The sequence below is a fragment of the Diospyros lotus genome, chromosome 8, assembly GCF_014633365.1.
Source record: "Diospyros lotus cultivar Yz01 chromosome 8, ASM1463336v1, whole genome shotgun sequence".
NCBI classification, from domain to species: Eukaryota; Viridiplantae; Streptophyta; class Magnoliopsida; order Ericales; family Ebenaceae; genus Diospyros; species Diospyros lotus.
The window spans coordinates 35147456-35173059 of record NC_068345.1 but is presented as its reverse complement, the minus strand read 5'-3'; the positions used below and the strand labels follow the sequence as shown (position 1 = coordinate 35173059).

Below are 25604 nucleotides of genomic sequence, written 5' to 3'. Positions count from 1 at the left end.
TTCCTGGCCTCGAATCTATAGCCTACACTTCGGACTTGGTTATGCCTGGCGCTATTTGTGGGGATGTAGCCTGTAAGATAATGGAGCGACATGACTGGTCAGGTTGGGATTCCCTGGTCTGGTTGGACAAACTGGGATTCCTTGGCCCGGCTTATCAGGCTGGGATATCCTCTAGTCAGGTTGGAATTTCCCTTGGTCAGGCTGGGATCCCTTGGTCTGGTTGATCAGGTTGGGATATCCTCTGGTCAGGTTGGGATTTCCACTTGTCAGGCTGAGATCCTTTGGTCTGGCTAATCAAGTTGGGATTTCCCCTGGTCAGGCTGAGATCCCTTGGTCTGGCTGATTAGGTTGGGATATCCTTTGGTCTTTTAACCCTTGAATTTCAGTCACTCCCACGCAGAAGAGGGTGATGGGCTCTGAATTTTTTTCGGCCATTAGTCCACCTTCGGCTTGTGGACGGCCTAGGGCACTTGACCCTTGAATTTTCGCTACTCCCACATGAATAAGGGTGTTGGGCTCTGACTTTTTTCTAACCATTAGTTCACCTTTGACTTGTGCACGGCCTATGGCACTTGACCTTTAGATTTTTGCCACTTCCACGCGAAGGAGGGTGTTGGGCTATAAATTTTTTCCTTGGCCATTAGTCCACCTTTGGGGACGGCCTAGGGTTCATGACCCTTGGATTTTAACCACTCCCTCACGGAGGAGGGTGTTGGGCTAGAATTTTTCCTTGGTCATTAGTTCACCTTCAGCTTATGGAAGACCTAGGGTACTTGACCCTTGGATTTTTGCCACTCCTACGCGAATGAGGGTGTTGGGCTCTAAATTTTTTCTGGCCATTAGTCCACCTTCGGCTTATGGACGGCCTAGGGCACTTGACCCTTAATTTTTTGCCACTCCCACGCGAATGAAGGTGTTGGGTTCTGACTTTTTCTTGGCTATTAGTCCATCTTTAGGGATGACCTAGGGCTCATGATCCTTGGATTTTAGCCACTCCCTCACGGAGGAAGGTGTTGGACTGGAGTTTATCCTTGGACATTAGTCCACCTTTGGGGATTGCCTAGGGCTAGTGACCTTTGGATTTTAGCCACTTCCTCACGGAGGAGGGTGTTGGGCTAGAGTTTTTCCTTGGCCATTAGTCCAGCTTTGGGGACGGCCTAGGGCTCATAACCCTTGGATTTTAGCCACTCCCTCGCTGATGAGGGTATTGGGCTGGAGTTTTCCTTGGCCATAATTAGTCCACCTCTGGGGACGGTCTAGGGTTTGTGGCCCTTGGATGAGTTTTTTCGTGGCCATTAGTCCACCTTCGACTTGGGGACGGCCTAGGGCACTTGACCCTGGATTGTCGCCACTCCCACGCGAATGAGGATGTTGAATTTCTTCCAGCCATTAGTCTATCTTTGGCTTGTGGACGGCCTAGGACTCTTGACCCTTCTTGTCAAGCTTCTTATCTTACTTGACCCTCATTATTTCTTCAGCGTTGATGTACTTGTCAGCCCGGGCAAGGATTTCTGTGAAGGTGCGAGGTGGGGGTCTTGGCCAAGGACTGAGCGAGCGGCCCAACCCTCAAAATGGAGGGCCACCATTGCAATTCGCTGATTGAACTTGTCGATGCTCAAAGCTTCCTCATTAAACCTGGCCACAAAATCCTTTAGAGACTCACCTTGGTTTTGCTTGACATTAACCAAAGCCATAAAAGACTTTCGGTGCCACTTCAGGGGAGCATAATGAGCTACGAAACATGTCTTTAACTCTCCCCAACCGTTGATGGAACGATGTGGAAGGTAAAAGTACCACGTCCGGGCATGACCTCCCTGAGTAGCCGAAAAGGCCCGCCACCACATCGCATCTGATCCTGACTACACTAGCATATGAGAGGAGAAAAGCTCTATGTGATCATAGGGGTCTGTATTCCCATCGTAAAGCTTGATGGATCGGATACAGAATCCCTCCGAAGGAACCTCTGCCATGATGTTCTTACTTAGGGGTTGGTTAGAACTGAAGTGAGGTAGCTCCTCATTTCCTTTCTTGAGTTCTTGGACTTGTTGCTCCAGAAAACACAATCGTTTTTCTTGCGAGGTCCCTCATTCCTGCGAGGGGAAAGAAGTGAATCCTACCGCCTCAGAGGGATTGATTTTCTGGCCTGACTGGTGGGATGGACGAAGCTCCTAAGTAGGAGGTGACTAGTACCTTTACCGACAAGAGGGCTCCTGCAGGTGGCGCTGTTCATTCTGGTGTAGGTAACCGGTCAGCAACTCAGTTAGTTGTTGGACTTGATTTTCCAGCCTGGTAAGTCGATTTTCTAGCATTGGATGGACTGGAGGCGACGAATCCTCTTCTTGGGCCTCTAAATTAACCCAGCCTGGCTGCGGGTCACGTCTTTTCGGGTAGCCATACAAGGAGTTATGGCAGGGAGTAAAAACCGTTGGAACTTAGCTGGAGGTGGGAAGGTCGAGGTCTAAAGTCAAGAGAGGAAGTCCGAAACGCGAGGTAGGGAAAAAAGAGGCTGGCGAGTTTGGATGTTGGCCTCATGGTGGGTGCCAAATGATGATGGTTTTTGGGACTGACCACCACGTGCCACCTCTGCGAATGGACCTCGGGAATAGAACTTGCAAGACAATAGATTGACGGAGCTAGGGTCCCCCGGGGTGGATTCCGACGCTCAAATTAGTAGAGTAAATGCATGTAGTAATAAATGTAAAAGCTAGAGAGTTTTTTATACCTGATGAGGACCTCTATTTTTTATAGGCGGGCCCGCTTTGAGGTATTCGAGATAAAATCCGAGATGGGTGGGCACGACTCTCGAGGACCTTGGTCAAGATGGAACGGGTCTCGTGTCCGACCCGGATCTTTCAGACTCCACACCAAATTGTTGACTTGCCATATGTCAGCCTTTCGGGCAATCCACGTGGCGAGTGAGGCCACTAGCGCGTAGGGATATTTTTGTAATTTTAGGTAGTGCCACATTAAAAATTATTATGACAAAAATATCTCTCATTCAACACTTAATTGCAAAATTAACCAGTCACTCAATTTACCTCTCTCTCCTATTCCCTTGCTCTAGCAATTGACTCTCGCCGTCATCTCATCTCTCGTCAATGTATCATTCCTCTCACTATTGTTGCACACCTTTTCCACTATGCAGTGACGGTGAGAGGGAGGATGCAACAACAAGACGCGGTTAGCGATGAGAGTTGATTGTTAGAGCAAAGAAAGAAAAGAGAGAGAGAGAGAAGAGGGTGAAGATATATTGCTATGTTTTAATGTCAAAATAGTATGATATCTTATCTCTATAAGATTATAGGTCAGCCTTACTGGCAAAGTAGCAAAATTCTTATATTTATGGAATTGTGTTACATGTACTAATAAGATGTATAAGTCCGATGACCAAATTAGACTTCATCATCAATTATCGAATTTTATCAATAATGAAATCCAACTAGACTTCATCATGAAGTATGATCGGGCTTCATCCATAGATAACAAATTACGTTAGGATATTTTTAAATTTTGACATATTCAATCATCTTCTTAATAATCCAATTGTTTATAGAAGTAACATTTTGCTTGTGGGTTAGCAATCCATAAATGACAAATAATGTTAGGATATTTTTAAATTTTGATGCATTGAATTATATTTTTAATAATCCAATTGTTTATAGAAATAACATTTTGCTTGTGGGTTAGCAATTGTTGTATCTCTATCTAATAATTAATTAATTAATATTTGTTTAGTAGTACTGACTGATGAATCTTCCGTAGGGTTGTAACCTTTTCAAGTACCCTGAAGGTGTTTGTTTATATGTCTGAGAGAGAGATTTGAGAGATTTTGTCTGCAACAGCAACTCTGCATGGATCCGATCCGAGGACATGTGCCACATTCCGAATGGAAAGTACTGACCATTAAAGCACTAAAAATAATTATTAATATAAATTATTTATAATATTTCTATTTCTTAATTTATATTAATAATTATTATATATTAATGCTAAAAAGTATTTTATTACTCCTTAATCATTTTAATATTTTTTTCCTAAATAAACAAGAAATAGCCATTTAAGTTAATTTTATTTTTTAACATGTCTTTATAGCGAGGGAAGAGTAGAAATTAATTTAATTTAAGTGAACTTATCGAATCAAATTGACTGAATTTGTCAGTTCAGTTCGATTATTTTCTTGTAATGATTTGGTTTAATTATATTTTTTAAGAAATTTAATTTTTGATTTTTAATTTAGTTTTTTTATCAAAATAACCGAACTAATCAAAGTATACAACAATGTTGTTTTTTTAAAATCTTTTCTTGAGTTGGTGCTTGAAGTTTATCATTGGTTTTGATTTTTTTTTTGTGTCACTCAATTAATTTGATTTCCTGGGTCTATTAGAAAGTTTCATTTTTTATGTTAGTTCAATTTTTTTTTATTTTTGATTCAATTTATACGGTTTATGTTCGGTTAATTCAATTATTCGGTTTAATTGATTGGTTCGATTCGATTTTGTCTCCCAATTTATACGGTTAGTTAATTTTAGTCAATTCTGTAATTAAATTAATTTTTTGTACATCCCACCATCTAGTAGGACCCTAGTAATGGTTCACACACACATATCATGTGTGATGGGTTCAAGAGAAAGAAAGGAAGATGAAAAAAAAAGGAAAGTCTGGCAAGCGGCTATAGCCAACTTTATTTTTTATTTTATTTGTATTAAATGTAACTTAATTAGCTTTAAGTGATATAGTTAAACTTAATTAAGACTAAAATAACAAATCTTGTAATAGTGGAGTTTTTATGAAAAAAAATAAAATAAAGGTACATTTCAGTAGACTCTCCTAAGGGTTGGTTAAAAAGCTAATGCGTTTTCAAAATGTCATCAATCTCCCTTTAAAGCTAGTTATCATGTAACACATCTTATTTAGTCGTTAAGCGATGGTAATTAATTTTGTTAAAATTTTCAAAATATTCATTTTTATTATAATTAAAATAATAAAAAATACAAGTGATAAGTAGCCACCAACCCATGAACCATCATCAATGGATTCTGACCCATCAATGACGATAGACAGATCTTCCATAAAGGAACCTCGATGGTTCAGATTGAGAGCGACGATTGCCAAGTAATGATGGGGTTTATTCTTAAGAAGCTCCATTATTGATGGACCCACATAGTGGGTTCTAATCGAGAATTTACTAGTGTGCAAACCAAAAATGAGTTTTTGTCAGAGAAAAAAAAACTTACAATCTGTGTATTGTTGAATATCGTAGAAAGAGATAGAGGAGAGAAAAGAAGAGAAGAGGAAAGAGAAAGGCATATGAAATGATTTAGAAATAAAAGTAAAATAGTTATTTTTCATACTTTGTTAATAGTGGGTGTGACGGGTAAAATCGTTAATTTTTTTAAAAATTACTATATAATATTTACCTAAAAATTAAATAACAAAAATTTCCAAAAACCATTTTGAAACTAGCTTAGGTACCCCTAAATTTTAAGAAAATTGTGAAGAGAAGAGAAGAGAAGAGAAGGGCATGTTGGTTTGGTTATTTCTCCATGGAATGAAGAAAAAAAAAAGGAAAGGAAAGGGGTCGAAGAGGAATCATTTCACTGGTAATGGAGGGATCGAACAAGTGATTGTGGGTTGCACGTGCACCACACGTGCTCTCTCTTTGAACGTGCAGTGCACGTGATTCCATTCCATGCTAATTCCCTATGCCTATACTAATTAATTGATTCCAACTTTCAAATTGGGTGGCACTCACTCACTTACTCACCTTTCCTCTTATTTTGGCTTTATTTATTTATACTCATCCAAAAATTTTTACCCCCAATAATTTATGGGAAAAACACGTGAATAAATTACTAATGTATAAAATAATTTCATTATTAATGTTAATTTTTTTAATTATTAAAAAAGCTCATAAATTGATGTGTTTCACTAACGTAGTGTTCAGATGTATTATAAGTATTTAAAATAATAATTTTTAATAATTAAAATATTAAATCTTCAAAAACTAAATAATATATTTTTTAATTATTGAATTCGAATTATTTCCTTAATAATAATCTCGTTAAATTAAGAAACGTTGCTAGAACATATATATATATATATATATATATAAAATAAACAGCCCTTGAAGGATAAGGACGGTTAGGAGCATATAGAAGGGAGGCAGGTAGGAGTATATATGTTAATTAGATATTCATGATTAGGAGATAGTGGTTGTCATGCTGCTGCTGCTGCTTTGGCTTTAACTAATTGGATTGGGAGGTTGGCGAATGGCAATGGCGATGGAACGAAGAAGAAGCATGCACCCACCACCACCATCTTTGTACCGCCGATCGATATAACATACATACATACATACATACATAATAAATCCATATCCCAGTCCTTGATATATATGGAGATCGATGACGCCTAACGATATCCCCTGACCTGAACTCAGTCATCTTCTTCGTCCTGCACCTTATACTATAATTCAAGATTCTGATCACATGGCTTTACTTTTCTATTTCCGGCAAACAACACGTACGTACGTCGTCATCATTCGACAGATTATAGGATTCTGGGATTAGAATAGGAATCCCCACTTCCATATATACTGATAATATATTATATATATATATACATATATCATGTGTTACACAGCTCAGCAAATGTACGTTCATATTTTCTGGAACTGTATGCAATAAATTAATAACAGAACCTTTATTTATTGGAAAGATGACGCCGCTCCGCCGCATTGGAAGTTACTGGCGGGCGGCTGGATGGATGTACTTCATTGACTGACTGACTGCCTGCCTGCCTTCTGCCGCTGCACTTGTTCTTGTCTGTCTTTGTGTCTCTAATTTTTTATGGTTTCGAATATCGGAGAGCACTTGCATAAGTAACTAAAATTGATTTTGTCGTGTTAGAGAGATGAATATTATTGTTATTTATTGAAAAAGGGCTTCAACAGATCGGCCCAAGAGATGCTTTCCTCCTCAGAAGAAGTACTGTATTTCTGTATGTGTGGATTGTCCGTTAATTTGTATTTTGTAATTATTATTGTATTTTTAATAATTTAATGATATATAATTTAGTTTTTTTTGTTTATTTTAATATATATTCTTTTAGTTATATTATTTTGCTCTAACTTTTGTGACTCAAAAGAATAATATTTGTTCTTCTTCTTTTAATTTGATTTACACATTGAAATTATTTTGATTTAGATTATTCATATCGATATGTTTGTAAACTCAAGAAAACATTTTATAGTCTCAAACAACTTGTGCCTGATTTGAGAGGTTTTTCACTATTGTTGCCTCTCTTGAGTTTACACCTAGTCATCATGACCCTATACTATTCTTTTGATGCACTTCGACCGATCCTGTTTTGCTTTTGTTATATGTTGATGACATAATTATTATTGGTGATGTGATCGCTGATTTGAAATCTAAATTGACTTACATTTTGAAATGAAAGATTTAGGTATTTTATTTTATTTTTTGGGGATCGAAGTTGTTTCTTCTCCTAAAGATTATCTTCTCTCTCAGTCTAAGTATGATGCTGATGTTATTGCACGTGCTCGTCTTACTAATACAAAAATTGTTAACTCTTCTTGAGGCCAATGCTCGGTATTCACCTTTTAACAGTGTACTCTTTGATTGATCCCACTTTGTATCGCACTATTGTTGGGTGTCTAGTTTATCTCACTATTACGAGTCCCGATATTGCTTATGCTATTCACATTGTTAGTTAGTTTGTTTAAGCTCCTACTATAGTTCACTGGGCAACTGTTGTTTGTATTTTGTGCTATTTTCGTGATACTTGCTTTTAGAGTCTTTTATTTCCATTGACCTTTCCTTTAGAGCTTTGTGCACTCTTTGATGTTGATTGGGCCAATAACCCTACTAATTGTAAGTCCACTATTGGTTTTTGTATATTGTTGGGAGATTCTCTTATCTCTTGAAAAAGTAAGAAATAAATTGTTATTTCTCATTCTCATGCTATGGCAAAGTATCGTGCTATGTCATCTACTACCACTGAGACTGTGTGGTTGTGTTGGTTACTTATAGATATTGGTGTTTTTCTTTTCTCTCCAACCCCTATGTATCGTGACAAAAAAAGTGTTATTCAGATATTTCACAACTCTATATTCCATATGTGCATGAAATATATTGAAATTGATTGTCATCTTATTCGCCACCATCTGCAGCATGACACTATTTCCTTACCATTTGTTTCTTTGGCGTTGTAGTTTGCTGACTTCTTTATGAAGTCACATCTAATTCATAGTTTTTGATTCTTACTTGACAAACTCTCACTGTTTCTTGCTGTAGCATCGTGAGTTTGAGAGGAAAATGTTAGCATAATTTGTATTTTATAATTATTATTGTATTTTTGATAGTTTAAGGGTAATTTACTCTTTTGTTTATTTTAATATATATTCTTTTGTGTTCTATTATTTTGCACTAACTTTTACGGCTTAAGAATAATTAATAATTTTTGTTCTTCTCCTCTTAATTTGGTTTACACATTAAAATTACTTTTGATTTAGATTATTGACATGGATGTCAAGTTCAAAAGTAATCTTAAAATACTGAAAAGCTTGTTTGGAGAGAATCCCACCCAAACCACAACTTAGATACTGAAAATAAATAGCTAAGCCACGCAGAACTTCCATCTACAAATGGTGATTTATGAAAGATGATTGCATTGCGAGTTTGAATTGTGAGAATAATTTTATTTTATATATATATATTTTTTTGTAAGTTGGATGGAACCCTGAAGAGCCCTCGCCTGAGCTAATTGCCAAATAACACGTCGGTATAGGCCATCTCACATAATCTTCGCATATATATGATTCATTGGCAAGAACCCACCCCGCATTGGTCAATGCTCATTGCTCATTTCTCTATAAAGACAAAATGTGTGATATAGACAAAGTGCTCGATAAACTTAGTTAGGAGCAGCCAATTAAGGCTCTACGGTTTTCATATTCCGACAAGAATATAAACCTGTCTCTCTTATCAGAATATAATATTCTCAAAACAGATGAACAGAGAGTAGTAATCAGTCGATCAAAATGAGAGAACGTTTATAATGAATATATGCATGTGACCATGTACAACAATTTCCTTTCGTTCGAGGGAGGGAGGGAGGGAGGGAGGGAGAGTAACTGATTAATCACCTTAATTTCTATCGGGTTTTCTCTCCCTTGAGAAAATTTTTTTGTAGTAAAATAAAATGAAGAGAATATAACAGGGCAGGGCAGGGCAGCGGATCCACAATGGAGCGGAGAGAAGTAAGATTCTCATGGCTTCTTCGCTAAGGTTTTCTTCAATCCCTTGATAATTTTGGCGAACCAAATCAAGTTCATCGTACCAAGTGCAACCGGCACCGCAAATACCAACAGATAACCAAATGTGTGCATATGGATAACCTGTCATTTCATTCAAAGAATTCATTCTTCCTTGCAACAGAAGTTACAATGCTGCAAAGATACAAACTAGAACAACACATGAAGCTCAAAGAAAATCTCTGCATGTGCGCCTGTGAGAGATAACTAACGGTGAAAGAGCAGATCGTAAGGGAATATGGTATCGAGCATGGTTCCTTATCCTTCACCTCTCGAGGGAAAACAAAATGCTTAAAATTTTATGCATTTTCCTGCTTCTTTCAATAATCAAACCCAGATGAGAAAAATGGAAAATAGTGGCAGCTGTTTTAGAGTTTTTTTTCAAAATAGCAGCGAGGAAAAAGTTTTTATGGAAGAAAGTAACGGAATAAAAGTTCTATGGAAGACAGTAATGCACTGTTATTCCATTACCTGGCAATAATTCGTCACCAATTACAGAATAAAAATGAAAATTCACTCATGCCACAAGGTGCCAGAAACCATAGGGAAATGGCACAAAGAAAATGAAAGTTGCAACACCGCTCTTTTTAAATGATACTCTTCTATCTTCCTCTGTTCATCTAAAGAGGTAGCAGTTTCTTATTCTCTTCCCAAAGTTGAACAAATGGCACAAAGAAAATGAAAGTTGAAATACCGCTCTTTTTAAATGATACTCTTCTATCTTCCTCTGTTCATCTGAAGAGGTAGCAGTTTCTTATTCTCTTCCCAAAGTTGAACATAAAGGGTATTTCTATAATAAAATTTTCTAAGCTTGTGAATGGGAAGGTGACCGCAGCAGGGGAAGAAGAAATGAGAGAAAAAACTGTCACGACCACATCCCATATCAATAAGTTCACTGGGGAGCTCTTTGGTATATTATTTGGTCTAATGAACCCATAAGTGATCTTTGACTAACACTTTCGGGTGAAGAGCTGTGTTGCAAGTGATATCAAAGCCAACCCAAGACCACTACTGAGTGGATGCAGGCTGGGAGAGTATTTTGAAACTGATTTGGATCAGAATAAGACATGCGATTTCTGGCTTGTTGAGGCTCAACTCCAGGATTGTCACAACTCAATCCTACATTTGACAGTCTACTAGAAAGGTATTGTGTATGTTACTTGATTCCCAGAATCCACTAGTCACTTTCAGCTAGCTTTTTTAAGGACCAGTAGTGTTACAAGAACTTATCTGTAGAATTCCAGGAGAAAAGTTAGAGAGAAGAAGAAGCAACAAGATAGAAAGGAGATGCCAGCAGAGGCAGGGAAAGCAGAACACAGAGAAGAAATAAACCAGAGAATTAAAAACAGAGAAGTGGTGCAGAGAGCAACATAGATGACATTAAAGAAGCAGGAAGAAGAGGAAAATAGTGATAGGAGAACGGAAAAGAGTTGCAGGAGAACAGACAGAGAAATTGCAAGAAGCATCACAGAGAAGTTGACAGGAGATGATAGATGGGAGTGTTGGGGGCAGTGACAAAGCAAATTTTTTTTATTCTTTCCAATCCATTTTTGTTTTACATCAATAAGTCTCATTCTAGGCTTGATAAGATACCTAAATCACATGTAATTACTCAGTTTAATCCTACCTGATATGGTAACGTAATACCATATAAATTCTCCCATACCCCTACAAGTCCAATAATAACAAAATACATAAAGATACAATCTAATGACTCCTCATCAAACAAAGCCAGTACCTTAAATTTTATCTCGTGTGTGTCTACAACACACAACTGGACATTGTGTCAATAAAATCCAGCAGACAGGCCATAGTAGTCATCTTGACTGCAGCAGGTAGCTAAAGGCTCTTTAAATAGCTCTAATGTTCATCACCAGAGCCAAGTGACTAAATTTGGGCAGGACCAAGAGGTTAACCAGTTTCATGATTAGCAATAGTTTAGTCACCCAATGTCTGTTGAGCACTTGCTTTTCACTGAGAAAACCTTTGTATTCTGTGGGAGGAGGAAGAACTGAGATTGCTGAGAAGCATTTTCCTTGCTTTTGACTGGATAGTTCGGTTTGTATTAATCTTGGAACCAGTAATTTGATTCCTGTTGGCAGGGTAAGGGATGTGAGGCAGCTAATTAGGATGTGGGTTGAGTTCTTTGCCTCTGATTATTTGGGGCTAGTTTGCAAGCTTCTCAAGGCCAGGGGATTTGAGGAAACAGTGGTGGAGCAAATTTGAAGGAGATGATCATGTCAGACTTTGAATAGACTGGAGATTTGAGGTTAAGGGATGAAACTTGGATTCTATCTGCTTTGAAGGTCACCTGCAAAATGCTGAATTTGGATTTTGTACAACTCAAGCCAAAGTGATGTTCAGAAAACATACAGCTTAAAATTGTTTTTGTTTTACTTATTTTCCTATGTTTGATAAAGGAATATTCAAAGAGTGATGGACATTAGTAACAACAGTAAGGTTGCTCTTTGTAACTAGGAGGTCATGGGTTCCAATGGTGGAAGCGTCTCTATGTAAATCGAGGGTTGGGCTGCATATAAAAACGACTTTCTTCCAACACTAGCAAAGTGGGGAGTCTCATGCACTGTGAACACCCTTTTTTAATAAAAGAGTATTCGACTTTCTAACCAAAAGGTCGGTCTCAAGATAAGGTTGTTTGGGAAAGCTAGGAAAAGCTTGACTCGTAAAACACAACTTTTATTAAAGGTAAATTTCTGAAATGATGTTAAAATAAAATAGTACTTTCATTCTTACATTATGACATTTTGTAAAGTTCTATCTAAAAATAAATTAATAGTTTTGTGGTACTTTTGAAATTGAAATTTGGAAGAATGACCAGTAGATATAAATGCACATTACATGTCATCTCATAATTCATTTCCAACCTATCTTTTTTAAACTTGTAATATGTGTCCAGTTTATTCAAGTGACAAACACGCAAGTCTTTATTGTGAGCACAAGGATATTTGGATGTCCTACAAATCCTTAGTGTGACCACAAGTGTCTTTTGATGTCCTACAAGTGCCAGTCTTAAAATATAGAAAACAGGGGGAAACATTTGGGCACTGTTTCCCATGATTCACAGCCACAATAAGCTAATAAAGTCAGAGGTATAATTACCTGGTCATAGTGCAAGTACACATGGTAAAACATGTAAACGAACAACAAAATTCGTGCAACCTGCATAAAAATAATCTGCCTCAGAAAGCATGCAGATTGAATGGCTTAACAAGTCCAAAAGAAAAATAAATAAAAATTAAAATGTATTAAGATTTTCTAGAGACACATCCACTAAGCTAAGTCAGCAGCATTTGTAAATTCAGCTTCAGTTGGTTCTGTTTAAAGTCTGGCATGCCAGCCAATTTATCTTCTACTTATGGCATGCCATTAAGTACATTACTCACTTAAATTATTTACCACGGCTCATATTTTCTTGGAAAAATCAACTACTAATGAGTAAATTAGGTTCATCTATATGAAATTACAAATGGATATTATCTCACCAGCCATGCGAAAAATATCACCACACCATTAATCAGATATGCATTGGACCTCTTCAAACCAGCCACATCAAGATACCTGCACGAAACCCAGAAAAATAGATGCCAAGTCAAATATTCAGCTCATATACTTCTCTAAGCCTCAGTTGTTAAGAAATTACCATCTCATATTGATCTCTGGAGTTGTCACCTCAGAGATCAGGACCATGAATGTGTAAAGCTGCCCTTCCCCAGTAAACATAGCATATGCTACTGCAATTGCGGAAAGAGAGTGATGGACAATCTGAAATCCAAATGTTACATGCATATAAGCTACATTGACAAGACTATAGAACAATGTATTAACATTTCCAGGGACATATTTCTGAACAATCCTCGGTATTATATTTATACAGCTGGCTGAACCTGTTTTATGTGAAAATTTTCTTTCTTCCATTGTTTATCTGACCCACAGATTAATACTGATTTCAAGTAATTAAGCACAATGTCCAGAGTCATCAGAGCAATGCAGAATCGTGCCTTTGACTTACAAATGATCAATGGTATTGGTTTTAAACGTCACTTCAAAGTAGAAGCTATATTCCACTATGCTTATCTAACCATATATTTGATGTGCATTAGAAAGATGCATGCCAAAGATATGACACTTGTGGACATATTGATAGGCAATCACCAGAAACTAGAATACGAGGTATCAAGTGACACAAACAAGTCTTTCAGATCAGAAGCTAAAATCAGTACAGAATTGAATGATGCTAAACTTAATAATATTTCACCCCTCACATTATACTTACATACTCTATTCCACCCAGAGAAGGATACAGCCAGAAAATCATTCCAAGGTCAGCTATGAAGTATCCTACAGAAACCTGTCAAAAACAAATAAATGCAATTGCATGAAAAAGAATTTTCATAACATTAAAATCAAAAGTCAATCAATAAGCAAACCAAATAATTCCACTTAGAAAACTGTAGGTATGATTCACATGGAGCTGCAATACCATATGTTTCAAAAAAATATGCAATGCAGTTGAGACATGTAATCACGCCACACTTCATTTGGTTCACAATAGGACCATGCCAATAAGGAGTGATGTTTTTACTTATTTGCAAAAATAAAATGCACATCCCTTCTGTTAATGTTTCAGAGCACCAATGCAAACTAAACTGTGTACCAGGAATGAACTATTGACTCACTACGGAATGGTGGTTTTAAGAAATGATCTTGAGTGTAATCTACCGTATATTATATAACGACAGACTATTGTAGTTTACCAAATGAATGTTCACCAGGGATCTGACTATAGGAGTAAGAACCCCTACTTTATTCATTCCACCGATAACTTTCAACTAGAAGAAGAATCCATATATTATTCCTAGCATGGTGATTAGATAAAAATAAATAATATTTACTCAGTTAAACAAGTTTTTTTTTTTTTTTTTTTTCTATAAGACCGTTAAACAGGTTTTTAAGGACCATGGTCAAAAAAGGAGCTTCAAGAGTTCATCTTCCAGCTGTAGACTCACTTGCAGTAAAGTAGCATATGTGCATAACACAATGGGATATCTAGGCTTCTGCATGCAGGATGGGGTGGCCTTGGAATAGAAGTCTTGTTATCAACTCTATGCAGAAAAAAGTTGTACATAATATGTTTTGTAAACTTGAGAAAATTTTAATGGAAATTTGTTAATATTTCAGAAGGGGCTTCAGGATAGTCCCATTGTGGTAGAAAGCAGTTTATACTGAAACAAGCTGCTGCAACCTCTATGGAATAGTAATAACCTAGACAATGTTATCAAGAACATCCAGGCTGCACGCTTTGAAGCTACAGGCAGCTCTTTAAAATTAAATGAGAGAGAGAAAATAAAGAAGAGAGACTGAATTGCGGGGGAGGGGGATGGACTAAAAAAATGCTTACTCCCAATGAAAAAGTTGATAGCTGTGAGCTTCGAATGGTAACAAGGATGCCACTGTGCTCATCAGAAAAGAGATCCGACCAGAACACGAAGTACAGTGACAAACTTGAAATAAAAATTGCATGAAAAGTAGAGATAGCCCTGCAAAATTAAAAATAATAAACATTCAGATGATTGAGGGGGTACACTAGAATAACACTTAGTAAAACAAATTTGAAGTGCATTTACCGGTTGTTCCACTCTATCCGCTGTATTTTTGTAAGTGCATTATAGCTCCTAAAGTACAAAGTGCTGACCAATTGAGAAAGATCATACAACTGCATGGGAATTTTTTTTTTTTTTTTTTCCGATGAGTAGTGTATGGGAAATTATCTAGCAGAATCAACAAAAACTATAAGACATTTGGAATATTAAGAATGTATTGAAAAGCTTCCAAATGATGGGGAAAATAAAAATATAAAAAAATTTAACTATAGACACTTCATTGAGACTGACAATAAAGAAGAGTATAAAAATAAGTCACAGATCCAAATATACAGACTAGGGGTATCTAAACATTTTCCTTAGGTTGCAGCACTAAACTAAATGGAAACATTAAAACTTTACCATTTTGCAGAAAAACACGCTCCCAAGGATGGAAGTATAAGGAATGAAAGGATCTGCAAGTAAATAGTTCTTAACCAGCACCTCAGCCTGATTTTGGTAAGATTTTAACGCCATAATTGTCCTTTTAGAAACTGCCATCTTGACTACTTCTTAAACCATTTGAGCAATTAGCCTCCACAACATGATAATTGTCTGCATGTATTATCAACCCAGCAACCATGAAACAAATCAAAAAAAGAAGCTACCTCAATTAATTAAAGCAAACATATGGTGTCTTCTATGTATAATGTAAACCATGAAAAAGGAATGCATTATCCAATATTTTCAAAAAGTTTATAGCTATCAGTTAATGTTTAAGCTGAATGTGTGGCAGAAACTGTTATGAACTCAACAATCAAAAATTTTTGCCACAAATGGAATTTTTCACTCATTTTTCAAAATAAATGCAAACAAGAAATTCTCATCATAAACCATAAACAGCATATTTAAATATTTGGCAAAAACTAAGCTATCTTGGCAACTAATGGAATAGTTGTACCTTGTACCTAGCATAGGTAGCTTGTACATAGCAGTTACAATATATTGGTATAAATAGTTGTAACCCTAGCTCAATGGATTTGATTAGTTCTTTTCCCTCCAATTTCTTTTTTTTCCTCTCTTCCATTGCTCTCGATCCTGTATATCATTCTTCAAACTTGATATAAAAAATCATAAATACTTTATTTGATTGATGAATTTATCAAACAAAAAGGATTAACATTTAGAATTCAATAAGAACCACTCCAATTTATACACAAACACATACCTTCCTCTGGACCCACCCTGCTTTTATAACACTCAATTTAAGCATAAGAAAACAGGAAAGGAGGGAATAAATCAGTACCCAAAAGACAGTACTGCTTACATTTTCTTCTTGTGATAAACTAATAAACTGGCATGGCCATCTCTTTCTATGCATTTATTTTTTTGCAATTTTTTTTTTTTTTTTGTGTTGATTTTTAAAGGTGTATTCTGGTACATGACTTTAGCCAACCGGCCAAGTGAGATTCAGGCTTGTAATTGTTGTTGTATTCTAATTAGTGACTTACTAGAGGAAACCAGAGTAACTTTGTCAGAGCTATCCGTTTATGGCCAACTTTAGCTTTATAATTTGTAAATGCAACTCTTCCCACTAGGTAGCTATGTATCATCTCCAAGTTGGCAAAGTAATTCATTTTTAAGAAATATATACAGAAAACATTTTAAAAGTGAGAGGCATCAGAATGATCAATTCAATTACATGTGAATAACAAACTAGATATGGTAAGAGAGTGCATGTCAAAGGACATTACCCAATTTCAGCACTAGTTAGTCAAGGGTGGTAGGAAGAATAAGACTGGATACACACATCTCCTACCCTACAGTAGAAAGGGAATGCTCTGGAAATGGATAGCCATGTCTCTCAATAGATGCAGTAATGCCAGCATTCATGGAGACAAATGTGGCATACAGAGAAAAAAGTTCACTGGGTTGGCCAGATATGTCCTATGGAAGCAAGAATTTCGAAAGGCAGCTGATGTATCTTAGGTTGAGCTGCAACCTTACATGGCAAAGAAAGGAATATGACACTGATGACAATTATAGGGTTGAAGTTTAAGAATACAAGGCGGCATTGCAAGTTTGCAACTGAACAAATAATCAATTGCGAGTAGTCCCACTAATGAAATTGGTTGCTCCATTGCACACAAACTGCTAGAGATTGCTAGTCCCACTCTATTCAAGCTCAACTGTTAAATGAACAGGCAAGCTAATTGCAGAAAAATGAAACAAGCTGAGAAAATTGTAGATAGATACTGGATTGATTCTCGAGTAGTATAGGGTATTTATACACAACAACTAGGTTATCTCCTATATTCTAGATACATATTTGAATATGTTTTGAAGATAAAATACAACAAGAATTTAAAAATTTGTTGAGATATCTTGGATTATTCTGCTGCCTTTATCCCTTTATTCTTGGAATTTTTCAATCTCCAAATCACCTTATCACTTTATCCTCCTTTCATCTCCTATTTTTCAAACTCCAAATCACGTTATCACTTTATCCTTTCATCTCCTGTTTTTTAGGCCATAAGATTAGAAGAACAATCCAGCTATTACTTGAGTCCTTCTTTGAGTACTGCTATTTTATTTCCAAAATATCTATATGATATTTCCAACACTCCCCCTCAAACTGGTGAGTTGATATTCTCCATTCTCAGCTTGCATGTAATTTCTTTAAATCTAGTTGTAGAAAGACATTTTATAAAGACATCTGTCCATTGATTGTTTGAAAAGACATGGTATGGTGATGAGACCATTGTCTAATTTCTCTTCGATGAAATTTCGATCAATCTCTATATATTTAGTCCAATCATGCTACACTGGGTTATGTGCTATACTTATTATTGACTTCTTGTCATAATATAGCCTCATAGATTTTGCTCCTTTTAATCCCAAATCGTTGATAATGATTCTCAACCACAATAATTCACAAATTCCATGAGCCATTACAATATTATTGCTAGTTTTTTACTCCTCCATGAAACAATGTTTCCTCTAAAAAATATACAATAACCTATAATAGATCTCCTATCTAAAAAATATATAATAACCTGTAATAGATCTCCTATCTACGGATCCGTGAATTCCATAGAAAAGTTACATTGATTTCACGGATCCGTACACGCTTCATGCTCGCTCCTTGTGAGTTTCGTTGCTTTTTGCATCGGTTGCGTATGGTTCTCCACATTTCCCTTTCACCAAATTGGTTCCGGACTTGCCTAGGGATAGGCATTTTCGTCGATCTGATGTTCTTCAGATGCCCGCGCATTCTTGCTTTCGCTCTTCAATCTGATTTTTGAGTTGAGTTTCTCTTTTCTCTGCCTAGCTTTCTAGCTTAATTTCTATCTGCTTCGAGCAGATTTGGTGTAATGTTCAGGCATCTATTGCTAAATTGGCATTGGTTGTAATTAGGATCTCCATTGCGTTTGAGTCTCAATTAATTGGGCGTGGAGCTTTACATCTACGCTACTATGTAAAAGGCAGAAGATGGATCTAGTGTTGAGGCCAGTTTTACCCTTAAATAGTTCAATTATTAATTTTGTGGAAGAACTGAAAATGCATTCCCTCCTAATATTGACAACTGCTAGATAAAGGTAAAATGGTTATGATTCTTATGGAGACAGTAGGGGGATAGTGCAGAAGCAGGACACAGTTATTGATTGGCACTCATGTTCAAGGAAAATATTGTTGGCACCGACAGTGCTTCTACCTCTATCATGTGTGTTTCTATGAGTGCCTACTTTTGTATCTCTATGACTATTTGTATAAGAAATGACCATGTAAATTTGCTAAAACAGGAGATGAAAGGATATAGTGATAAGGTGATTTGGAGTTTGAAAAATAGGAGATGAAAGGACAAAGTGGTAAGGTGATTTGGAGATTGAAAAACTCCAAGAATAAAGGGATAAAGGGAGCAGAATAATCCAAGATGTCTCAGCAAATTTTTAAATTCTTCTTGTTGCATTTTATCTTCAAAACATATTCAAATATAAAAACAACAACAACATATCCAGCCTTTATCTTCAAAACATATTCAAATATGTTCCTAAAATATAGGAGATAACCTAGTTGTTGTGTATAAATACCATACACTACTCAAGAATCAATCCAGCAAGTATCTACATTTTTCTCAACTTGTTCCATTTTTCTACATGGTATCAGAGCCTCCTTTCTTGGAACTCTAATTCTTTTTTCGCCACCATCTTTAGTTTTTTTTTTTGGTGTGTGTATGGCATTACGGCCTTCATTGTTGTTCAACTGCTACCCTCAACTCTCTCCCTTTTTTCAATCTTCATTACAGCATTTATTTAGCCGATATTGCCACTACCATGTCTACAATTTTTGATGCAGTCACCCCAAATCCTTTAGATCTTCCATTAGGGGATCAAGCCACTGATTTCTCGGGTGATCTTCAGCCTAATGAACATACACCTGGCTCTCATAGTGATCTTTCTCTTATCAATTCAGCTTATTTGACTCCATATAAAGAATTATCTCTAATGGTCCCAAGTAGTCCCTACCTATCTAAAAGGGCGTGGAAAACTGTCTCCAAGGTTTGGGACATGGGATGAAGAATATGCCATGATTATGTCATGACTTTAGAACTCCAAGTTACTAAAAATGAGTAGAAACTGCATGTTTCTATCTTTTGCTCATGACATTTGGGAGGCACTCCACAAAAGTTATTCCATGAAGCAAGATGCAATAGTTATCTATGAGCTTCGAACCAAGGCTGTTGCTACGAAGCTGTTGAAGTTTGCACTAGTTAAGTCTTAAATTCAGAGCAAAAGGCATGAAAGAAACCAAAAGTTTATGTTTTATTTTTAAATCATTGTAACAGTAACCAACCATGTAACGGTTAGTATCGACTTATTTTCTGTTTCTTTGAAGTGTCTTGTAATTGCCGCCTCTATCCTCTATAAATAGAAGGTCTACTGTGTTTCTATGAGGGTCTTCTTCATTTCACATACACGAGAGAGAAATGCCTAGGTTCTTAGACTTTGTAATCTCTATGAGGGAAGCATGTGTAAGAAGGTTATGTGAGTCTGTATCTTTCTGTTCCATAGTGGATTTCTTGGTATCGCCTACAGTTTGGACATAGGGCTTTGAGTTATTCAAAGCCTGAACCAAGATAAATCTTTTGCCCCTTGTATTTTTTGTTCTTTTCGAGAGTGTGTGAGAATTGTGTGTAAAGTGTTAAGTCCAATACTCAACAACTTGGTATCAATGCCAGGTTCACGGGCGCAATCATGATTCACTCAAAGGAGTTGAGAAAGAAACCGCTATCAAGAAATGGCTTTATCGGCATCATCCTCAAGGTATGATATTGAGAAGTTCAATGGCAATAATGATTTTGCATTGTGGAAAATTAAGATGCAGGCGCTTCTTGGAAATCTTGGATTAAAGGAGGCACTAAAGGAGGAGTCAAAGGAAAAGGTTGGAGAAGGGGTGAAGATCCTTTCAGTAGAATAGAAGATCCTTTCAACACCCTTATCCTAAGTTTGGGCAACAAGATCCTCCGAGAGGTCTCCAAGATGACTACGACATTGCAGATATTGAAGAAATTGGACAGCCTCTACTTGACAAAGACATTGTCAAGCCATTTATTTCTAAAGGCGAGATTTTTTACTTTTAAGATGAAAGATAATCAAAAATTGCAAGATCATATTGACGAATTTAATAAGCTTTGTTTAGACTTAGAGAATATCAATGTTAAGTATGATGATGGAGATAAAGCTTTGGTTTTATTGCACTCTCTGCCACGGTCATATGAGCATTTTGTTGATATCTTGCATCATGGTAGGGACAAGTTGTCTTTAGAGGATGTAATTGGAGCCCTAAATTCTAAAGACTTAAGATTTAAATTGGATGAAAAGTCTTCCACTAGAGATGTGTTGACTGCTAGATCTAGGAACTTCAAGAGAGACCCTAAAGTAAGGGAAAAATCTAGGTCTAAGTCAAGAAATGGGAAGAATCCAGTTAAGTGCTATTACTGTCATGAGGATGGGCACATTAAAAGAAACTGTCCTAAGAAGAAAAAGACTTACAAGATAAAAATATTTCTAATGGTGGAGCCTTGGTATGTGAATTCGAGTATGACAGTTCGGATGCCTTAGTTGTGTCACAAAAAATCGAGAAAGAGATATGTATAATGGATTCGAGATGCTCTTTTCATATGACACCTAATAAGCATTGGTTTGTGAACTATTAGGACACTAATGGGGGTAAAGTTCTTTTGGGAAATGACCATGAGTGCAAGGTTCTCGGTATAGGAGATGTTAGACTAAAGATGCATGATAACTCCTATAGGACTCTCAAAGCTGTGAGACATGTCCCTGAGTTAAAGAGAAATTTGATTTCTCTTGGATAATTGGCTAGAAATGGTCATTGCTTTAAGGGAGAGGGAGAAACTCTAAAGGTAACTAGAGGATCCATAGTGTATATGAAGGCTTACAACAAAATGGCATATATGTTCTGGAAGTTGTTGCTTCGAATGGAGTAGTAGTGGCTGGAGAAAAGGCAGTCACACAGGCAAGACTTTGGCATCTTAGGATGTCCCATATAAGTGAACTTGATATAAAGGAATTATCAAATCAAGGGATTTTGAAAAAGGATCAAGTGGCAGGACTAGATATGTGTGAGTCTTGCATTTATGGGAAGGCCACTAAGGTAAAATTCAGCAGACCTGTCATCCACTCCTCAAAGGCACCCGTAGACTATATACAAGAAAGGATTGATGCAGTCAATCAGAGAGCAATAGAAGGAGGAGGCAGCAAGGGATTTCTGAAATTGGTCTAGTTGTTCAAAATAAGACACAAGCTCAATCAACGTCAACAACCCGCAATGTTGAAGAGAATTCTGTTGCATTGGTTGAGAAGTTAAAAGTAGAACTACTACCTCAAGATGCAACTACCGAAAGGCTAAGAGAGGAAATGGGGGCAGCATTTGAGGAATTGACCGAGGAAGCTAAAGCCAATCCGTTACCGCTGGTGATTAGAGCAAGGACAGAAGGATCGGATGGTGTTCCGAATTAGAATTCTATCAAAAATGGAATTGATGGTGGAGCTCCTAAGGATACTATGCCATTGCCTATGGTTTCGGATAATGCTAAGGATTCCTTAGCTAACGAGAGGGTGAAGACAGCACTAGCAGGAGGAAGTTTTGCATATCTTAAATGGTGTCACCATGTTGCTGTCATTTCCAAAGATGTAAACCAAAATTCAAAAGGTGCAAACCAATTTTTTATGTTGGAGGGAATAGAGGTAAACAAGACAGGTGTTTCTGATGATTTTTCTTCCAGCCAAGGGAAATCTCTTATGAGTTATGACCCTATTAGGCATTTCCCTCATCAACAACAAATTCAAAGTTATGAGGAATCTTGGCAAATAGCTGTAACGGGCGGAAAGCTAAGGAAGATAGATGTAGCAGTCAAAAGCTTGCCCATGGAGAACAAAGCTGCTGCGGATTTGTGCATTACTGCTACAGATGGCCAATTGGGATTTTTGCCTACTGCAATGACGGATGGGGTGATGACGGAAATTAATGTTGCAGCAACTTCTAGACTCAACATTTCTACATTGCCGTATTTTAAGGCGTTTGCGGATATTGTTGCGAAAAGTGATGAAGAATAACCACTGCAAATCTGCTATGCATACATAATTTTTTCAAAACTTCTCCATCCAAGCTGTGGAAGAGAAGGAAAAAAGATATGGAAAGCTGTGGAGGTTTGGCATTTCTTGAGGATAAGAAATGTTTCAAGGCAGGAGGAATTGCCATGTCCCTAGTATAAGGGCAATATTGTAATAAGGATATAGTACTTGTTAGGCTAATAGTTGTATTGCACACAAGCGGATAATGGCTGGAGGCTATAAATAAGCCATTGTTGTAAGAGAGTGGGCAGGCTTGAATTGATGAATTGAAATCTCTTATTTCCCTCTCTTGCATTCTCTCAATCTCCCTCCAATTTCTCTCTAATCTCTCTCTTTCTTTCCCTCCTTGTCTTGTTCTCCCTAACTTCCTCCCATCTCTTCCGATCTAACTCCCCAATTCCTCCCCAATTACCTCCTAAACCTGTTATGTACCCTAGGTTCATGACAAGTGATTTGTGGGGACCTACCCAGACTCTTACCTATGGTGGAGCTAGATACTTTCTATCCATAATAGATGATTATTCGAGGATGGTCTGGGTTTATGTCTTAAAGTCCAAAGAACAGACTTTTGACGCTTTCAAGACATGGAAGACCATGATAGAAAATCAAAATGGGAGAAAAATTAAGACAATCGGGACTAATAATGGCCTTGAATTCTGTAATAGGGAGTTCACGGATTTATGTAAGGATTATGGGATAGTTCGACATTTAACTACCACTGGTAATCTTAGACAAAATGGCCTTGCAGAGAGAATGATGTCACAGAACAAGAGAAAAGCCCAAAGTTGGGTAAATTTTTGCTGCGAATATTAAGTAGAATTAGCTATTTCCTTTCCATTATTAATTGTAGTTGTTACAATTTCTAGCTGGTGTTTGTTAGGCTGTTATGCCAGGTGTAAAGGGGGTTTGTTAGACTGTTTGTCCGGATCTAAAGAAAGTGAAACTTCTAACTCGATTACGTTCATCATGCCCGACCGTGTTTAGGAAAATAGCCACTTGTTCCTCAACTAGGACAGATCTACTATCAACCAATCCATATGTTCGTAACCAAGCACATAATCTATGAAACGGCTCTATTTTCATCCTAAGTAGGTTATGACAAATTCTATCACTCATTCCAAACATTCGTGTAAGGGTCATTTGTCTTTCAGAATCCCAATTTATATGAGAAGCCCTTGGGAAATGTCGGTTGCAACGCCTAATATCATTATATATCACAATCGCTTGCATGACCATTGTCCAAAATAAACCCAAACGTTGTCGTTGCCATCGACGTTGATTCCTTGTTGAAGGCGTGTTACTCACTACCACGTATAAAATAAAAATTCAATAAAATCAACATATAAATTATATAATATAATTACATAAGACACATACAAAATATTTTCACCATTAAAAGTGAACAAAAACTCACATAATTTTACACAAACTAAATAGTAAAGACTGCTTTTGGCAAGGCGGTTGCTTTTGGCTTACCTAAGTTTTGCAATTTCACTCTGGATGTTTTTGTCTTTATATTTCTTTTCTTATGCAATCCACAGTAGGCATAGGCATAGCCAATAACGTCGCTATCAACCTCAAAGCAGGTTAATCTCAAAGAGATTTATCGTTTCTTAGAAAGAAAATAACAAAATCAAGTTTATTTTATATAAAGTCAACAGCATCAACACGTAAATTTATTTGTTCATCCTTATCGTGATTAAAGAAATATCATATATCTATAATTTATTTTTGTTAAAACTTAAAAAAGCAAAATTAAAAATAGCATGGGTAGCATCGCCACTGCCTATCCATGGAGTGGATTTGCTTCTTAATTATTTGTTTATCAAGCTTAATTAGTGACATACAGTTGGATTAATTGTCCATGGTTATCCATGATCATAAGTTTTCAGCCAGCCACCCCCCCCCCCCCCCCCACACACACACACAATTTTTATACAAAATATTATATGCATAATGTGAGACAGTTGTTTTCTGTAATTATAAATTTTTAGTACAAAAATTGCCACAAAGCAACCCTAAACATCTATAATTATAAATGAGAAGTTTTCTGTAATTATAAATTTTTAGTACAAAAATTGCCCATTAGATTTAGATGAAGCATAACCCGAAAACCAGATAGGGTTGGGCCGGAAAGCTTACCGTGGACGAAGATGGCGACGAGGATGAACGGCGGTCTGCAAGTCGGAATCGAAGGTCGACTTCGGCGGAGATGGCGAACACGAAGATCGCTCGCTGAAACAGAGAGAAAAACCAAGATCGTTGGACGAAGACCAAGATCGCTCGCCGGATCTACAGAAATAAGAACAGAATGTGGACGGAAACCTTACCGTGGAAGAAGATGAAGATGCGCCGGTGGTCTGAAACTCGAAATCGGAGATGGTCTTCTGCGGAGATGGCGACGAAAACGAAGTCTGAGCTGGTCTTCTGTGGAAATGGCGACGAAGCCCTATACGGAGCTCGTCTTCGGCGGTGGATGGCGACGAAGAGGAAGGGGACGAAGCCGGCTCGAATGGGAGAGGAAAACCCTAGAGAAATCGAGGTGGACAGATGCGAGAGAGGTGCTGTGCGCGGTGAGTGAATTCCCCCGCCCCCCCGCGGAAAACCACCATTTCCAGCAAAAGCGAGAAATTCGCACCGAAAATTAGAAGTTCATTTCCCTGCAAAACTTAACTAATCAAACATTATTATAAAAGTTATAAGTTGGATGAAAAATAATTATTAATTAAACCACCGCTTGTACTATATATAATTTTTTTATAAAAAAATTAAAAATATTTAATTATTTTTATAAAAAATATATATAATAATTATACATTTCCTAAGAAAAATTTGTGCTATCAAACAGGTTGTTAGGGTTGGCATGATTTGATTTTTTATTGTTAATTTTTATTTATTTGTTTAAATTATAAAAATATATTAAATTTAATATACATATATATATAATTACAAGTCTCAAAAACATAACTAAATACATATTTTAACTTTTGTATTTATATATTTTTTTATTTAAAT

General features: G+C 36.8%; 1 protein-coding gene across 3 annotated transcripts; it reads right to left on the bottom strand.

Moving 5' to 3' along the window:
* Positions 1 to 9045: 9045 nt before the first annotated feature.
* On the bottom strand, positions 9046 to 25259 carry LOC127807747 (uncharacterized). Of its 3 annotated transcripts, none has more exons than XM_052345798.1 (10): positions 24920 to 25258; positions 24732 to 24824; positions 15358 to 15549; positions 14980 to 15068; positions 14754 to 14892; positions 13629 to 13703; positions 12996 to 13117; positions 12838 to 12913; positions 12455 to 12514; positions 9046 to 9418 (listed from the first exon to the last, which is right to left on the bottom strand). In XM_052345798.1, the coding sequence occupies exons 3-10, from the start codon at positions 15493 to 15495 to the stop codon at positions 9290 to 9292; spliced, it is 828 nt and encodes a 275-aa protein (XP_052201758.1). In that variant the 5' UTR covers positions 15496 to 15549; positions 24732 to 24824; positions 24920 to 25258; the 3' UTR covers positions 9046 to 9289. The 3 variants fall into 3 exon arrangements, with proteins under 3 accessions (XP_052201758.1, XP_052201761.1, XP_052201760.1); XM_052345800.1 differs by lacking the exon at positions 9046 to 9418 and adding an exon at positions 9425 to 10564 and having other exon boundaries at positions 24920 to 25259; XM_052345801.1 differs by lacking the exons at positions 24732 to 24824; positions 24920 to 25258 and having other exon boundaries at positions 14980 to 15123; positions 15358 to 15506.
* Positions 25260 to 25604: the final 345 nt, after the last annotated feature.

What these genes read in the sequence shown, in the direction of transcription:
- LOC127807747 (XM_052345798.1), bottom strand. Translation starts at nt 15,495, where the DNA reads ATGGCAGTTTCTAAAAGGACAATTATGGCGTTAAAATCTTACCAAAAT. An exon ending in GCGTGTTTTTCTGCAAAATG is followed by an intron (nt 15,069 to 15,357) that starts GTAAAGTTTTAA and finishes ATTCCCATGCAG; the next exon opens with TTGTATGATCTTTCTCAATT. An exon ending in TGTACTTGCACTATGACCAG is followed by an intron (nt 9,419 to 12,454) that starts GTAATTATACCT and finishes ATGAAATGACAG; the next exon opens with GTTATCCATATGCACACATT.